Below are 14,713 nucleotides of genomic sequence, written 5' to 3'. Positions count from 1 at the left end.
ATTACTAGGGAATAAACCTAGGGTCTCTGCACTGTGCTACATCCCCAGACCTTTTTATCTTTTATTTTGAGGCAGGGTCTTGCCAAGTCACTAAGTTGCCCAAGCAGGAATGGAACTTGCAATCAATCCTCTTGTCTCCACTTCCCGGGGGGCTTGGATTACAGGTGCAGGCCACTGTACCCAGTTGGCAACTCATTTAATTACAATAAAAACATGGGCAGCCAGACAGCCTGTCGGGCCACCCCAAAGAAGGGCAGGCTGAGCCAGGCCCACTCTTCCCGGTACCCAACGTCTGTCTCCCCTTCCGTCCCCTTTAGCTCAACCTTGAATGTGAGAGCAGCATCCAACTCGTTCGTCCCTGGTGAGCTCTGTCACCATGTGGACATAGCTTGATCCACAGAGCACAAAGTATCGTGGGGGTTTGCGACTAGCAGACAGTGTGAGCAGCCAATGACAATACTGCCCTGAATTCTAATTCTATAGCTAACTCCAAGCCCTCCCCTTTATTCTCAGGTGCGTGCAGCCTTTCACAGTGCTCTGCACCCGAGTGCTGGGAGGGGTCAAAAATACTGCCCTGAATTCTAATTCTATAGCTAACTCCAAGCCCTCCCTTTATTCTCAGGTGCGTGCAGCCTTTCACAGTGCTCTGCACCCGAGTGCTGGGAGGGGTCACACCTGTGCTGAGATTCCGACACACTCCTCAGCAACAGCACTCAAGAAATCCAGGGAAGTAAAAACTGACATCTTTCTCTATCTCCATGTCTGCCATATTTGCACCTCCCTCTACCTGAAAACAAACTCTTCACAGATTTGGAGGCCCACACGTGAGGGCAGTGAGAAAGAAGCAGAGGGCACTTGACCCTGGCCCTGCTTCAAATAACCTAGTGGGAGCCAGGCTTGTAGCACACGCCTGTAAGTCCAGCACTCGGGAAGCTGAGGCAGGAGGATTGCCATGAGTTCCAGGCCAGCCTGGGCTACACAGTGAGACCCTGTCTCAACAAATAAACCAAGAAACAAAATAACCTAGTGCAGCCCTTGTGCCTGTGTGTGTCTGTACACACCTGTGTGTGCACATCTTTATAGAGACTTTGTGACAGGTGGGCCCAAGCAGCGCCTGGCCATCTGCACTTTTGAAACCCTCCCCGGGTGACTCCAGGGCTGGGAGCACGGAACCGGGTATAGTTGCCCAAGAACATGGGAGATGTAGCCAAATGGTCCGCACAGCTGCAGGAAGGCCGGGAAGTCAGAGTCAGGCTTCCCGAGTGAAAAGGACATGAAATCCATTTTTTTAAAGTGAAATGGAGGCTTCCCTGCTGGGGCAAGACCTATCACATGGTTTGCTATTCCTAGAAAGAGCTGCAATTAGCTGCCAACAGATGCATTATTTCATCAGTCCCATAAATACTTGATAAAAGTCTGCCTCTCTTTGTCAGCCTCGCAGAAGCTGCAGCGATAAAAAAATCTGATAAGATGCAGTACTGAACTGCCATGATTCCTTTTTACATGATTAAAATGGGCATTCATAAAAATAAGACTTTAGTAAGATCTCATCCCAGTATACTTCTAAAAGCCCAGGAAATTTTTCCTCTTAAAATGAAAAAAAAAAAAAAGTGAGTACAATTTTTTGTATGCCTTTTTCAATTATAAACTCTAGGGCAGAATACAATTCCATTTCAAACCTTGCGGGGAGCCAAGACTCTGAGGCAGGAAAAGCCCTAAATCAAGAGCTGGAAGGCCAGGATCCAAGCCCCTGGCAATAAATTACATCAACTAGCTGTGTGATCATGGGCAAGTGAATTTAATCTCCTAGGCCTCCGTTTTCTCAGACAAGATTTACATGATCTGTGAGTCCCTCCCAGCTCCCAAATTCTATAAACCTAGGAGCTGGCTCCATCTTGCTGACTGTTAACAGCAGCAAATACAAGTTTAAATTTTGGAAAACTAGCCAGGCATGATGGTGCACACCTGCAATCGCAGCATGTGGGAGGCTGAGACAGGAAGATTGCCACAAGTTCAAGGCCAGCCTGGGCTACACAATGAGTTCAAGATCAGCCTGAACTACATAGGGAGACTGTCTAAAAAAAGCACACACACACACACACACAAAGGAAAACTTATGAACTTAGTAATTCTACTTATAAACTTAACCAGCTTCTGTCACTGTACATAAACTGGACAGGCAAAACTGCACACAGTTTGAGTACCACAGTCATTTGCCATCTGAGGAGAATGGGAGCCTCCCTTCCCCAGCCACACCCCGTTATGCTCTGGAAATGGGAAAACACATAAAAAGCACCTTCACACCCTCGGGCCTTATCCACATAGCCTCATGTTCTTTTCTTAGTATTGTCGTTTATGATGAATCATTTTTGCTTAAATAAAAATAATGTATTTTTAACAGGAACTTCATAAATAGAAAATGCTTTCACTTGCCATAAATGGAAGAAACCCATTAAATCTGATACTAAGATTAAAAAAAAAAAGCAGTGCAACTAAATTCTAGCTGAATACTGTTGCCTGCAGAAGGTCTTAAGCATAAGGACCTCTGGTCATTCTTAATGGACTGCAACAGCAGTAAAAAGCATACGATTCTATTTAATTCAAATCCACAAGTCATCTGAAATGATCTTTGGAACCACCCAAGGTCCTGGCTGTTGGATGGGAACCCCAGCAAATGGCAGCAACCCAGCCTATAGTGTGTGGAAAGGGATCCATTTCTCTGAAAGAAAGGTGTCTTCTCCAGCCACATTGTCACCTATGCTCCACTGGAGTTCCTGTGTCCTTGTGTCCCTCCTGTCTCCTCTGTGGCAGAAGTCGAGTCTGTGTTTGGTGTCCCCATCAGAGAGGCTTTCCTGACCCCTCCCCACCATGTACACCATTTTTCTTCACCACCAGATAGGTTATCTATTCATTGCCTATTGTCAGCCCCCACTAAGCCCTTCCCTCCTAGGACACAGTGAGCACCAGGAGAGCAAGGACTTTGTTTTGTTTACTGTCTTATCCCTAGCACCTAATGCCTAGCATGTGGTCAGCACTCAATAAATACTTGTGGGATGGATGAAGGAATGCCCTGGGTTGCCCAGTGCCCGGCATTCTTTTGTTCCTCAGGAAGTGTACAATAATCAGGGAGGGGATCTACAGGAATCTGGGCTCCTGCACACTCCACCACCACTAGAGGGAGGGGGCTTTTTTCGAATAGTGACCCCTTGCTCTCTCTTAATACCCAGGATGCCAAAGACAAGTGGGGCTCAGCCACAGAGAAATGCCTGGATGGACCACAGGCCACAGAAACTGAGATCAACACTGAGCTTCTCATGGTAGAGCCGGCCCAGTGACACGTAGGGCTGGGCGGATCCCATGAGAAGAATCCCAAACTAAAAATACCTCAAATAAACCTATTACACTGTCTAGTGTGTCTGTCATCAGAGTTTATTGACACCTCAGGGCCAGCCTGTATCTCTGGAGGTGGGTGTAGTGGCTCAGCAAGGTCATCCGAGGCCGGCCCCACAGGGGACAGCTTGAGCCCCAGGGCCTAGGGCAGAGGGAACCCACACCAGCCAGCCCTGTGTCCTGTGCCAGCGAGGACAGCCAGGCAGTACAGGCCAGAGGGTCCATGGGGAGGACTCGCAGAAGGTCGGGTAAGGCTGACACAGGTGGCAGCCTGGAGACAGCCACACAGGCATGGGGCATGAGGTGAAGATCTGATACCCACACGGGAGCACTGAGCTGTGGTCCTTCACCTTGCCAGTGGCTAAGAATACAGAAAGCAGGAATCTAGCCAAGAAAAGAGTGAAAACTCAAAAACACACTCCCGCACTAAGGGAGACCAGGGTAAAAGGCAGTTACCAGGCACACTATTACATGAGAATCACGCAGATATCCAGGCCCAGCACAGTAGAAAAGGGAGTCCTGTGGCCCAGCAGCTGGCCCACCACGGCTTAGACAGTCTCTCCAGGCAGTGAGGCCAGGACTGCCAGTAAAGCCCCTTCCAGGGGCAGATGGGCTTTGGCACAGAGGGAGCTGTCAGGGCAGACAGGGCAGCGGAGGGGAAGCCAGGCAGGAGAGTAGGCGGCCTTCACCCACATCCAGCACCGTGCTCATCCCCTGAAATGACCCGACAGGAGCCGGGCGGATTTCCAGCTGATCTAACGTCTAGTATGTGACCTTGGCCAGTAAGGGACGCGCCGTGAAGTGTTCCTTCCACGGTGCCAAGGGGGATTAAGTCATTTTATCGTCAGAATTCCTCTTCAAAATGGCCCTTATAGGGTGAGAAAAAACAAACCAATTATCTATTTACATCTTAGACCTTTTTTGCTTTAAACCAAGATTTGCAGACCCAGGCAGATTCTGAGAGTCAAAGGGTTTAGTTCCTTTTCTTTTTTTTTAATATCTTAGGATTTGCTGGAGGTAGGGTTTAGAAGAGTAGAGCTCAATTCTCTAAAAAATTATATCCAGCCTAGAAATAAAAAGCAATTAACTAGGATCACCCAAATAAAACCTCCGAGGCAGCTCAGATTTTGCAAATAAAACACAAAAAATTAAACAAATAAACAAAGGGAAAAACCAAGAATCTGCAAGAAAGAACAAAACAAGAAAACTTTAATAAATTAAAATCAGTTCCTTCTTGGAGAATGATTGAACTCTTAGCTAAAGAGAAGGCTGCCCCTTCCAGTTGCTCTCAAGGCTTCCCAGGAGAAGGCCACCAAATTCACACAAATAATGATTATAACCAAAATGAGCAAGAGGGAAGAGGTTAACATACACACATCCAGGCATATGAAACCACTTCCATCCGTCCCTCCGAACTCCAAGATGCCCTTAAAAAATTGTAAGTGGACTATTGTGAAGTTTATTCAAAGTACTACAATGCTGGAAAAGTACGGGAGTCCTGAGAAACAGACAACCAGGCTTGTTTGCTTTCTTCCAGGAATACTAAATTGGTAGGCATTTCAACTCTGATACTTGTCTGGAATTTCAACAGCAACAAAAAACCACCTAGGTTTCCAACTCATTAAATCCCAATTTTTGAATTAAAATATTGCTACAAAATTAATTACTTTCAACACTTAAAAATATTTCAAGGTCTGAAACAAGACAAGGCTATTAATTATCGAGACCTTTAAATATATCATTTCTTTCATCCCTGACCTCCTACACATTTTGGTTTTTCAATTCTGGGGATGCGACCCAGAGCCTTGTACGAAGTAGGCAAGCCCCTAGCAATGAGCTACATCCTCAGCCTAATATGTGTGGATTTCAGCAGTGTTTTTTATGAAAAAGAAAAACACAGTGACAAAGAGCAGAATGATAAATCCCAGATTCAGAATTTATCAGTAAGGGCTGGGCATGAAAGGATTTGGAAAGGCAACACTAACAGTATTAGTATATTTCCTAATCTGAGCAGTGAGCACACAGGCGTTGGCTGTTTACTCTCCACACCTTATTTATATTTTGTAAGATTATTCAAAGTCGTATTTAATAAGAGCAACATTTCAAATGAGTCATTGAACTGTCATCCTGGAAGATGTATAGAAATATATGTAAATCAAACCTCTGCTTCAGAATATTTTTTTCAATAGCAGTGTTACTCAATAAAAAGTAAAACAAAAGTAACTTCATTTGTTCCAGAGCCAACTTATCTTTCCACTGATCCTTTCTTCAGAATTAACAAGTCCTGGGAAAAACCTTATTTTTCTAAACAGATATGCTTAATTTTCCACACTATGTACAGCTTCGTTCTATTTGCTTTTTTATTAGTATATGTTTGTGATACATACCAAATACAAGCACCGATACCCCACAATGAACACATTCATTACGTACTGCAAATATATATTAATAAAAAGGTTTTTTTTATTTTTTCCCTTGGCTTCTCTGTAGCTTTTGCCATTTGGCAAAAAAAAAGTTTTAATTTTTTCCTACTTTCTAAATGAATCTGAACACGAGGCCACACTTTTACAAGTGACACACAAGGGTGTTATTTACATTACCCAAAAATCATCGTATAATTAAATAACGTATAGTGACAGTGACAGGCTTTTAGTTTTACTGTTTCGTTGCTCCCAACTATGTGTTGGCAGCAGGAACAACTAAGTTAAATACCAAGAAAGTACCAATAAATTTTTAACCTCTCCCCAGTTCTGCTTTCAATAAAGTATAGCAGCTTAAATAATTTAGTTTGGCTTTCTTCGGGCCTTGGGAATATTTAATTTCATAATGGCAATCCAAGCTGAAAATTCTAGTGCTCCTGAAGGGTTGGATCTTTTCAGTATTTCAGAAAACCTGAGCCATACATTTACATGTAATCTGGCCAAGCTAAGAATAAAAACATTTTTGCTTTTTCCACTCAGGTTTCACCAGGTCTTCCTGAGTGAATTGGTTATCTCATGCTGATCAGATACTGAGATTTAATAGAAAAAGAATTAATTAAAATTGCTTAATATATGTGGTTTGAAAAATCATTCAAAATATGAGTTCTACGAAATAAAACTAACAAAAGCCATCTCTTATTAGGACCATTTGGGTTTTTTTTTGTTTTGTTTTGTTTTTTCTTGGTGGTTTTCTTGGGGGAGTTTTTTTGGGGTTTTTGGTTTTTTGTTCTGCCTTTTAATCATCTATTCAAAAAAATAAAAACAGATATAAGAAAACCTAAAAGTGAACTACGTAAAGTAGTTCTAACTATCACTTCATCAGAAACTCCACAGAATGCTGATTTTTTAACTCTGCTAAGAAACTCTGTTAACTCAGTTTGGATTGTCCTTATAAAGTCAAACACTCCACATGTCCGAACAAAACCATGCTAACATATGTAAGACTTTTGTAGCACCTTATTAAAAGCAAAATATATAACGCAGGACTGGAGAGAGGTTAAAAATTTGCTGGTGTTTTCTTAGTATTTGACTTTGAGGTCCTCCTGGCAACAACACATGGTTGAGGACAGCAGAACAACCAAACTAAAAGCCTGTCACTATCAAAATAATTTAATCTGGGCGTGGTACCGCATGCCTGAGATCCCAACATTCAGAGGTTAGGAGGATCCAAATTCAAATTCAGTATGGGCAAATCAGCAACCTAGTAAGACTCTGTCTCAAAATAAATAAAAAGAGAACAGGGGAGAGAGCTCAGGGCAGAGGCTCTGGGTTCAGTGCCACCACCACCCATACTCACACACCTTAATTATACAATCATATTGGGTGATGGAAATAGTATGTTATACATCGTTCACAGAAGCGTAGTACCATTTTAATTACTTCAGATACATTTCTTAGTTTTATGTTAAAAATTTGCAAGTCAACTTTCAGTTGTCACCTTTCTAAATTTTTTGCTAGTTCAGGGCTCTGAACTTCAATATTTTCAAAAGAGCAGAAGTCACAGTGAGTGTTAGGACAGGTGTTTCATACCACATCTTCCTGACACAAGCCAAGCAAACAGAACCAGACCAGAACTGTCTCTCTTTTCCATACAGTTTCCAACTCTCCTTAAAATCAAAATGAGAATCTTCCCGAGCTATTGCTCTTACAAAGTTACATACTCCAGGTGTCTGAACAAAGCCAAACTAAAAAAAACACTCTAAACCAATAGCATTTCAAAACAAACTGAGCTAGTCTTCAAAATAATCCCCGCTGGCCACGTAGGCCAGGCCAGGGACAGGTGCAGGGCACATTTTCCTAGAGGCTTCCTCCTCCTCCATGAATCCGACCTTTCCCAGCTGGCAGCTCTGGCACCCCACGAATCAGTTATCAGTAAGCCAAAGCCTGCTTTCCCATCTACACTTCCCAAATGGCCCCTCATGCCAAGGGCTGAGATACGACCTGGTTCTCTGCTGAGAACATGCCTCCGAAATGCCTTGCCAATTTTCCCTGGAAGCATTTCTAAATGTACTCCGAGCTCCCTCTTCAACCTCTCAGTCAGGGTTTTTTCTTCCTTCCTTCCCTGCATTTCCTAACGCCACCTCCTCAGCCTGTCCCTCCAACCATACGTCCCTTCTGTCCATGCTCCTTACCCACGTTCATGAACTGCTGACACTTGCTCAGCCTAAAACCTCAACTTTCAATCCAAAGGGCACAGTTCCAACAATGTTAAAGCGATTTGCTCTTTCTGCAGCCTACCTTTAGGCAGCTCAGTGATGGCTTCTTCCCTTGCCTTCTCCAGCTTCTCCCTCACCCAGGGAAATTCTTGTAGAGAATCTAGAAAAGCATCGAATGCTTTAGGACCCCTGGAAGGCAGGATATCCAGCAGCAACATTGTTTTCCGGAGGCCGGTGGTTTGAGCTTTGATTTCTTGAACATGGTTTTCTGTTAAGATTCCTTCCTGGTAAAGGTACTGAAGAACCAATCCCTCCACCAGCACTTCTGCACCTAGCTCCAGGCGAAGGGAACGGAGCACTTGTTTGTCTCTGGCCTCCATTTCTCCCTGCAAAGAGACAAAAATCACAGCTCAGATTATAGGAGTACTGCTGTGTCCCTGAAGATAGGGTTGCTGCCCTATGAGCACCTCAAGGTCAGGCAGATCTTTGAACCTTAGCAGAGTGCCAGGCCACGGGTGTTTACTACCTGGCAGTTAAGCCAAGCCAAGTGAATTTCAAATGCTTCTCAACAAAATGAAGACGAATCAGTGTTTGTTTCTTCTTTTCATACCATCATGTTCCAGCTAACGTCCTAATTCGATAAAGAGCTGACTAAAAAGGTGGTCAGAGACTTTGCTTTAAAAAGTAATTTGTAGCTGAGGGTACAGAGCAGTACTCCATTTTACCCTGATAGAAAAAAATAATGACTATTTTAATATCACCTTCATCAGAGACACCTACCACCATAGCTGCACAAACTGTTGTTACAGTCACAGATGTCTGCAGAACCAAACCATAATAGGAGTAGAGGAAGACAGAAAGCAGAGGTATCAATGTATATCTAAAAATATTTTCCTACTGTGGGAAAAGGCCTCTTCATCACTTCCAGGAAAAATATTTGTTGTGTCCATTCTACAATAAATCTTTTATACAGTCACAGATCAATTTGGGATCTCCATCACAAGGCTGGTGTGGTCACACATGCATGAGACATTTAATTAGGTTTTTATCCTTAAAAAAAAACCCACACCACAGCCCTGGTCAGTAGCCACGAAAGATGTGAAGGTCTCTAGTGGGCTCTGGGGCGTTGTATGGTGTTAACCAAGGATAAGTGGCAGGGCAGGAAGGAGAGGTGACAGATGGAGCTGAGACACCCACAGGTCAGGCGACACCTGATCTCTCATCCTTCCTCACAGCCCTGTAAAGTCCGGAGGTGCAGATGAGGGGGAGGGTGTCCATATCTGGATACCAGCACCCATTTGAAACTTTAAAAAAATTCCCTGCCTCAGCAACTGCGAACTCTGATGTGCCATAAAGAGGAAGAAGTACTAGAGATTTTCGGGGCTGCTTGATCCGCGGAATGAGATTCATAGCTGACCAAGGGGAGAACGACCCCCAGCACCGCCACCCCAACCCTGGCCCGGCTCAGAAACTCCAGAAAATTAGGGGAGCGAGAGAGCCACAGCAAGGGGCTTTCAAGAAAAGATGGACTCCTGTTACTTACGTCTGCAACCACGTATCTTTAAAAAAAAAAACTACAACCGGAATCCAGACTGTGAGGGAATCTGAACCATAAGCACCATCTTTGTTGAAGGCGAAAAGCCTAAACAGGAAGTACGGCTGCCATCTTTGTTAAGGGCAAGCACAGGAAGTGCTGTAGCCATCTTTATTAAGGGTCCAGGGGTCATACTGAAGCTTTTCTTCTGCCATATTTGTTGTGGGTAAACAATACAATTGCCTGGAGGTGGAAGTAGTAACAGGGTGAATGGATCAGCTGCATTTTAACACAGTAACTGCACTAAAGTCTCCCATTCGATTGATATAATAGATAAGCAGGTCAGAAGGCACTCTAGAAGTGAAACCATTCTTCACTACGATATTTAAAGTGGCAACATTCTCTCTTTCTCCATTCCCTTTATTTGTACCTAGCAGTATCTTACTAAAACTTTTACCTTACTCATTTGCAATTATCCATTTCCTACCACTAAAATGCAAAGTCATTTCTTGTTTTTTGGTTTTTTTGAGACAGAGTCTCACTATGTAGTTGAGACTGACCTGGAACTCACTATGTAGCCCAGACTGGTCTCGAACTCACAGCGATCCTCCTGCCTCAGCCTTCCGAGTGCTGGGATTACAGGCGTGTGCCACCACACCCAACTGCAAAGTCATTTCTTTACATCAACAGGGTTTTTGCCAGCAAGAATTTACAAGTCAGTCAGGATTTTTTGCAGCAATCAGCTAGTTGGCTCTAAACACAAGGATTTGTCATGGGAAAATGAAGATACTTGGTATCACTGTAAGGGCTGAAGAAAGGCTTAGCACGAAAGGATGACTTCCTAGACAACAGGGCCGAACCAGACTCTTGGCCACTACTCAGTGGAGTCTGAAAACTGCCATTCCACAGCTTTTCCCAACACTGGCACAGCAATTAACTGCACACTGAGGCACTGCTGCACAGAAATCATACCCATGATTGTGTGTATTTGCCAGCAGCATGGAGGTGGCACCTGCAAACCTTATACTGCTGCAAGTATTTTGTGAGAAAAACTTCACACACAGAATGGCGGCAGCAGGGATGGGGGGGGTGTCTATGTCAGCTTCTGAAACACCAAAAGCTGAACCAAAAAGGGGAGGGACTGATACTGAGAGTTTGTCTACTGTGTCTATCAAGAGTTTTACTGAAAGCAACACAAAATGCATCACCCAAATATAGAGCTCCAAGAATATCAAGCTCAGTGTTCATCTTCAAATTCCCCTATAAAATGAGGTGATCAACAAAATCACTCAATTCATTTTAAAATTAATTGGAAGATATATACAGAAAGTCATATGCCTGTTAAAAATTCGCTGACAATAATAAAAACCTCAAAGATCATTTCCAAAGATTTTCACAACCAATACCTCTGGTAGAAGATGAAAGTATCTGTGTATGCAAATTACTGGAGAGCAGTTCTAAACCTCCCACCTGAAACCTTTGGATAATTGTATCCATTTATACTGTTACTATGCAACATACCCCTTTACACTTGAGTAGTGGCGATATTTTTACATATTCTGCAGGTATTGTTATCTTTAACAATGTATTTATGTATGTAGCAACTGTGTAAATAGTTATTTGTGTCGGCCAAAATCTCATAGCCCATAGAGAGTGAAACCTGAATTCTAACCACATGTCACTGATTTCATGCTTTTTCTAGTACATTACATACCCTATTAGTTAAGAGCCTGTTGTTCTAATGACAGCCAATGTATTGTTGACAAATCATCCTGTTATCTTCTCCAACTACTGATATTCTTGAGTTCCACAAACCCGCTCTTCTTCATCCACTTTGGCTTTAGAATTGCTGTCCTTTTATCTATGTGAAAAGGATGTGCAGGCAACATTCTCAGTCTTTATCTAGATAAAATATGCACTTCTTGTATGACCACTGAGCATTATGAACTTTTTGGAGGAGAAAAACATGTATACTTTCTAACTGTACATTTTGACAATGTTCAAACATAAAAAATGTTGAAACAAATAGCCCAATACATGCCCATAAACAGTATAAATCACTTCTTGGTAATTCATGGTGTCCGGAAAAACTTAAGATCTCCTTGGAGCTAGAAGGCAAACACTGTTGGTCAAGCCCAGAAGGTTGGGAGCCAGCAGTAAGGCCTAGGACTATTTACAGAAGGGAAGGAAAGAGGACAGGACACAGCACAAGGAAAATTAGGGCCTTAGTTGAGGCGTAGGGCATCCTTATGATATACAATCTGAGGGGCTGACCATTAAAGATCTAAGTGAAATCCGTAAGACGAAGTCTTTGACTGTGATATCCCTCTTCCTGTGTCAAATGTAGATGAGCATCTTTGCCAGCTTCTAAATAGCCAGACCCTCTGGCTGACAGACAACTGTTGGGGACCACCACCCCACAAACTTCTCAGCAGCACACCAAAGAAAGGTCCAGTTTTATTGCTATAAATACCAAGGGCAGTGGAATGAACTTCAAGGAACCAAACACAGATCAGAATCACTACCACAGGTGGTTACTGTCCCTCAGCTCTGGCCAAGTCCCTCTCTGTAGGCTGGAATTGTGCCCCCACAGAGGATTAAGCACCTGTTACCCTGTGGTAAGACAGTCCATTTTCAGAAAGGACAGATATTTTCACTGGTTTTTTTCCCTCCCCCTGTTTTGTTTCCTTGTATCAGTTATATCCATTGTGAGTTGGCAAAAACAAGAGTCAAAAAGAATAAGTGTAGTATTTTTCTCTTTTTAATTTGATCTTTGGTTTTTGCAACCTTCAAAAAAATAAATGAGTTGGATATCTTTGGTTCTTCCTGTTTCATGGATGTGGGATTTAAACCACAGAGAAACCAAGATACTTTTCATGCACACTTGAAATATTCAAAGAAATAGATCATGAATCAAGTCACAAAGAAACTTCTAGATTCCAAAATATCAGTAGTATGCAAATTATGTACTTTAGTCTTATACATCACAATTCAAAAAAAATGTTAAAGATTATTTTCAAGAGTCCCATAAATTTGGAAACTAAATAAATAGCTTTTATACTCTTGAGTTAAAAACAATGACTCAGGCCAAGCATGGTGGGACACACTTGTAGTCCCAGCATTCAGGAGACTGAGGCAGGAAGATCACTGTGAGTTTGAGGCCAGCCTAGGCTACATAGTGAGTTAAGGACAGTTTGCACTGCTTAGAGATACCCTGGCTCAAAACAAACAAACAAAACCAATGACACAAATCTAACAGTATATAAAGAAAGAAAGAAAATTTTACAGTAGAAAAGCATGAAAAGGACTGGGGATTTAGCTCAGTGCTGCCACGCCTGCCTGACAAGCACAAGGTCCTGAGTTCAATCCTTGGTACCAAAAAAAAAAAAAAAAAAAAAAAAAAAAAAAAAAAAGCATGAGAGATATCACTTTAACCAGGACCAAGGTTAAACATCAACAGTAACAAGCCATGTAGATACGGTGTGCTCTACAGTAATATGATGAGAAGGACATGTCACCACCATGATATCCTTCCCCCCAATTTTATATCCTCAATATTTTCATTAGAAAACATCAGATTGACAAGACTTTCTACAAAATATTTGGCAAGTATTATTTAAAAGTCTGACGATCATGAAGGACAAGAAAAAACTGAGAAGCTGTCATAGACAGAGCACTCTAAGGAAGTAGGAGGAGACTAAGGAAATCAGACAATAGGGAAAGAAGAGAAAGGAAAAGGAAGGTTGGAGGAGAAAAGAAAAAGAAAATTAAGACTATGAAGGTTTTGCTCATAGGAAGGAATTAACATTTCTAGGCACAAATTCTTATTCCCCATTTCATCTTGGCTATTTCTTTGCATGTAGCGTAGAATCCCATATGACCTCAATTCCTCATACTACCTTGCGCCAAAAAGATACAGACAGAACACAAGCACAGGTATCCCTGTAACTGCAAATCCTAAAAATGCACATGCAGCCATAGTGTTTCCTTTTTCTGTGTAACTTTTAATGAAAGTATTAAGCTGTAGACATAGCTCCATCATTGATATTTATTAATTATTATTTTACTAACTTATGGATGCTGATGATTCCTTCAATTCTCTCCCTCATTTTAATCTTAGATTAAATGATTGCTTAATGATTTCTTATTGTAAGAACTCTGGGGCTATTTATAAAAGCTAAGCTGCAAATCTTTTAAATGAAACAAATGTATCATGCAAATTAGGTACTAATTGAATTCTCCAAAAATTTTAGAAGTTTGAAGTGTAATGCTGTAACTTTAGTGATTCATAATATTAGGATTACTACAGTGTGTTCATAAGTTCTTACTGAGTGTTTATGAAATGCTAGGCTCTCCTAAGGAAAATGTACTGAAAGAAAGGTGCAGTCTCTGCTTTCATAGAGTCAAGTCCAGCGGAGGAAGCAAACATAAACAAGGAAACAAATTAAAGTAACAACTACTGATTGTTATAATAAAGGAAGAGTGTTTCAATGAGAAAAACTTGTCAGGTTCTGGAGTTAAGGAACTGATTTTTCATTGAGTCTTAAGAAAGTCTATTTGAATAGGTAACCTCTTGGGGTATTTCAAGGTTTTTGTTGGTTTGTTTAGTTTGGCTTTGGTTTTGCAGTGCTGGGGACCAAACCCAGGGCTTTTACACTGAGCTAAATCTCCAGCACTTTTTCATTTTTTATTTTGAAACAAAGTCTCTTTTAGTCCCTGGATTTTCCAGGCTGAGTTCAAATTTGTGATCCACCAGCCTCAGCCCTGCAGTGTTGGGATTACAGGCCTGTGCCACCTTGATCAGCTCCTCTTGTATTTTTATTTAGAGAGACTGTGGTAACTATATAACTGTACTGCACACATTTAGAAGATGGGTATGAAGTCAATTAAGAATTTAAGAAATTGGTCAGGGGATGTAGCTCAGTGGCACCAGTACTTGCCTGGCAAGCGCGAGGTTCTGGGAAAAAAAAAAAGGATTTAAAATATTGTCAAGCATGGTGGCACATGCCTTTAATCCTAGCCCTTAGGCTGAAGCAGGAGGATTGCCATGACAAGGCCAGCCTGAGCTACATAGTGAGTTCAAGTCTAGCCTGAATTACAGAGCAAGACTCTGTCTCAAAAAAAAAAAAAAAAAAAAAAAAAAAAAAAAAAAA

General features: G+C 42.0%; 1 protein-coding gene across 4 annotated transcripts in view; it reads right to left on the bottom strand.

Annotated features, from left to right (window-relative positions):
- Positions 1–14,713, bottom strand: part of LOC104865613 (suppressor of cytokine signaling 2) — a 246,540-nt gene that overhangs the window by 147,738 nt on the left and 84,089 nt on the right. For all 4 annotated transcript variants that reach the window (XM_033763833.1, XM_010629203.3, XM_033763834.1 and 1 more), the window contains exon 3: positions 8,109–8,412. In XM_033763833.1, coding sequence (XP_033619724.1) covers positions 8,109–8,412 — 304 coding nt within the window. The remainder of the gene's footprint in view (positions 1–8,108; positions 8,413–14,713) is intronic.

The sequence above is a fragment of the Fukomys damarensis genome, unplaced genomic scaffold (assembly GCF_012274545.1).
Source record: "Fukomys damarensis isolate Sample0158 unplaced genomic scaffold, DMR_v1.0_HiC HiC_scaffold_15, whole genome shotgun sequence".
Classification (NCBI taxonomy): domain Eukaryota; kingdom Metazoa; phylum Chordata; class Mammalia; order Rodentia; family Bathyergidae; genus Fukomys; species Fukomys damarensis.
The sequence above is the reverse complement of the archived record's forward strand: the minus strand, read 5'-3'. Positions and strand labels throughout refer to the sequence as shown.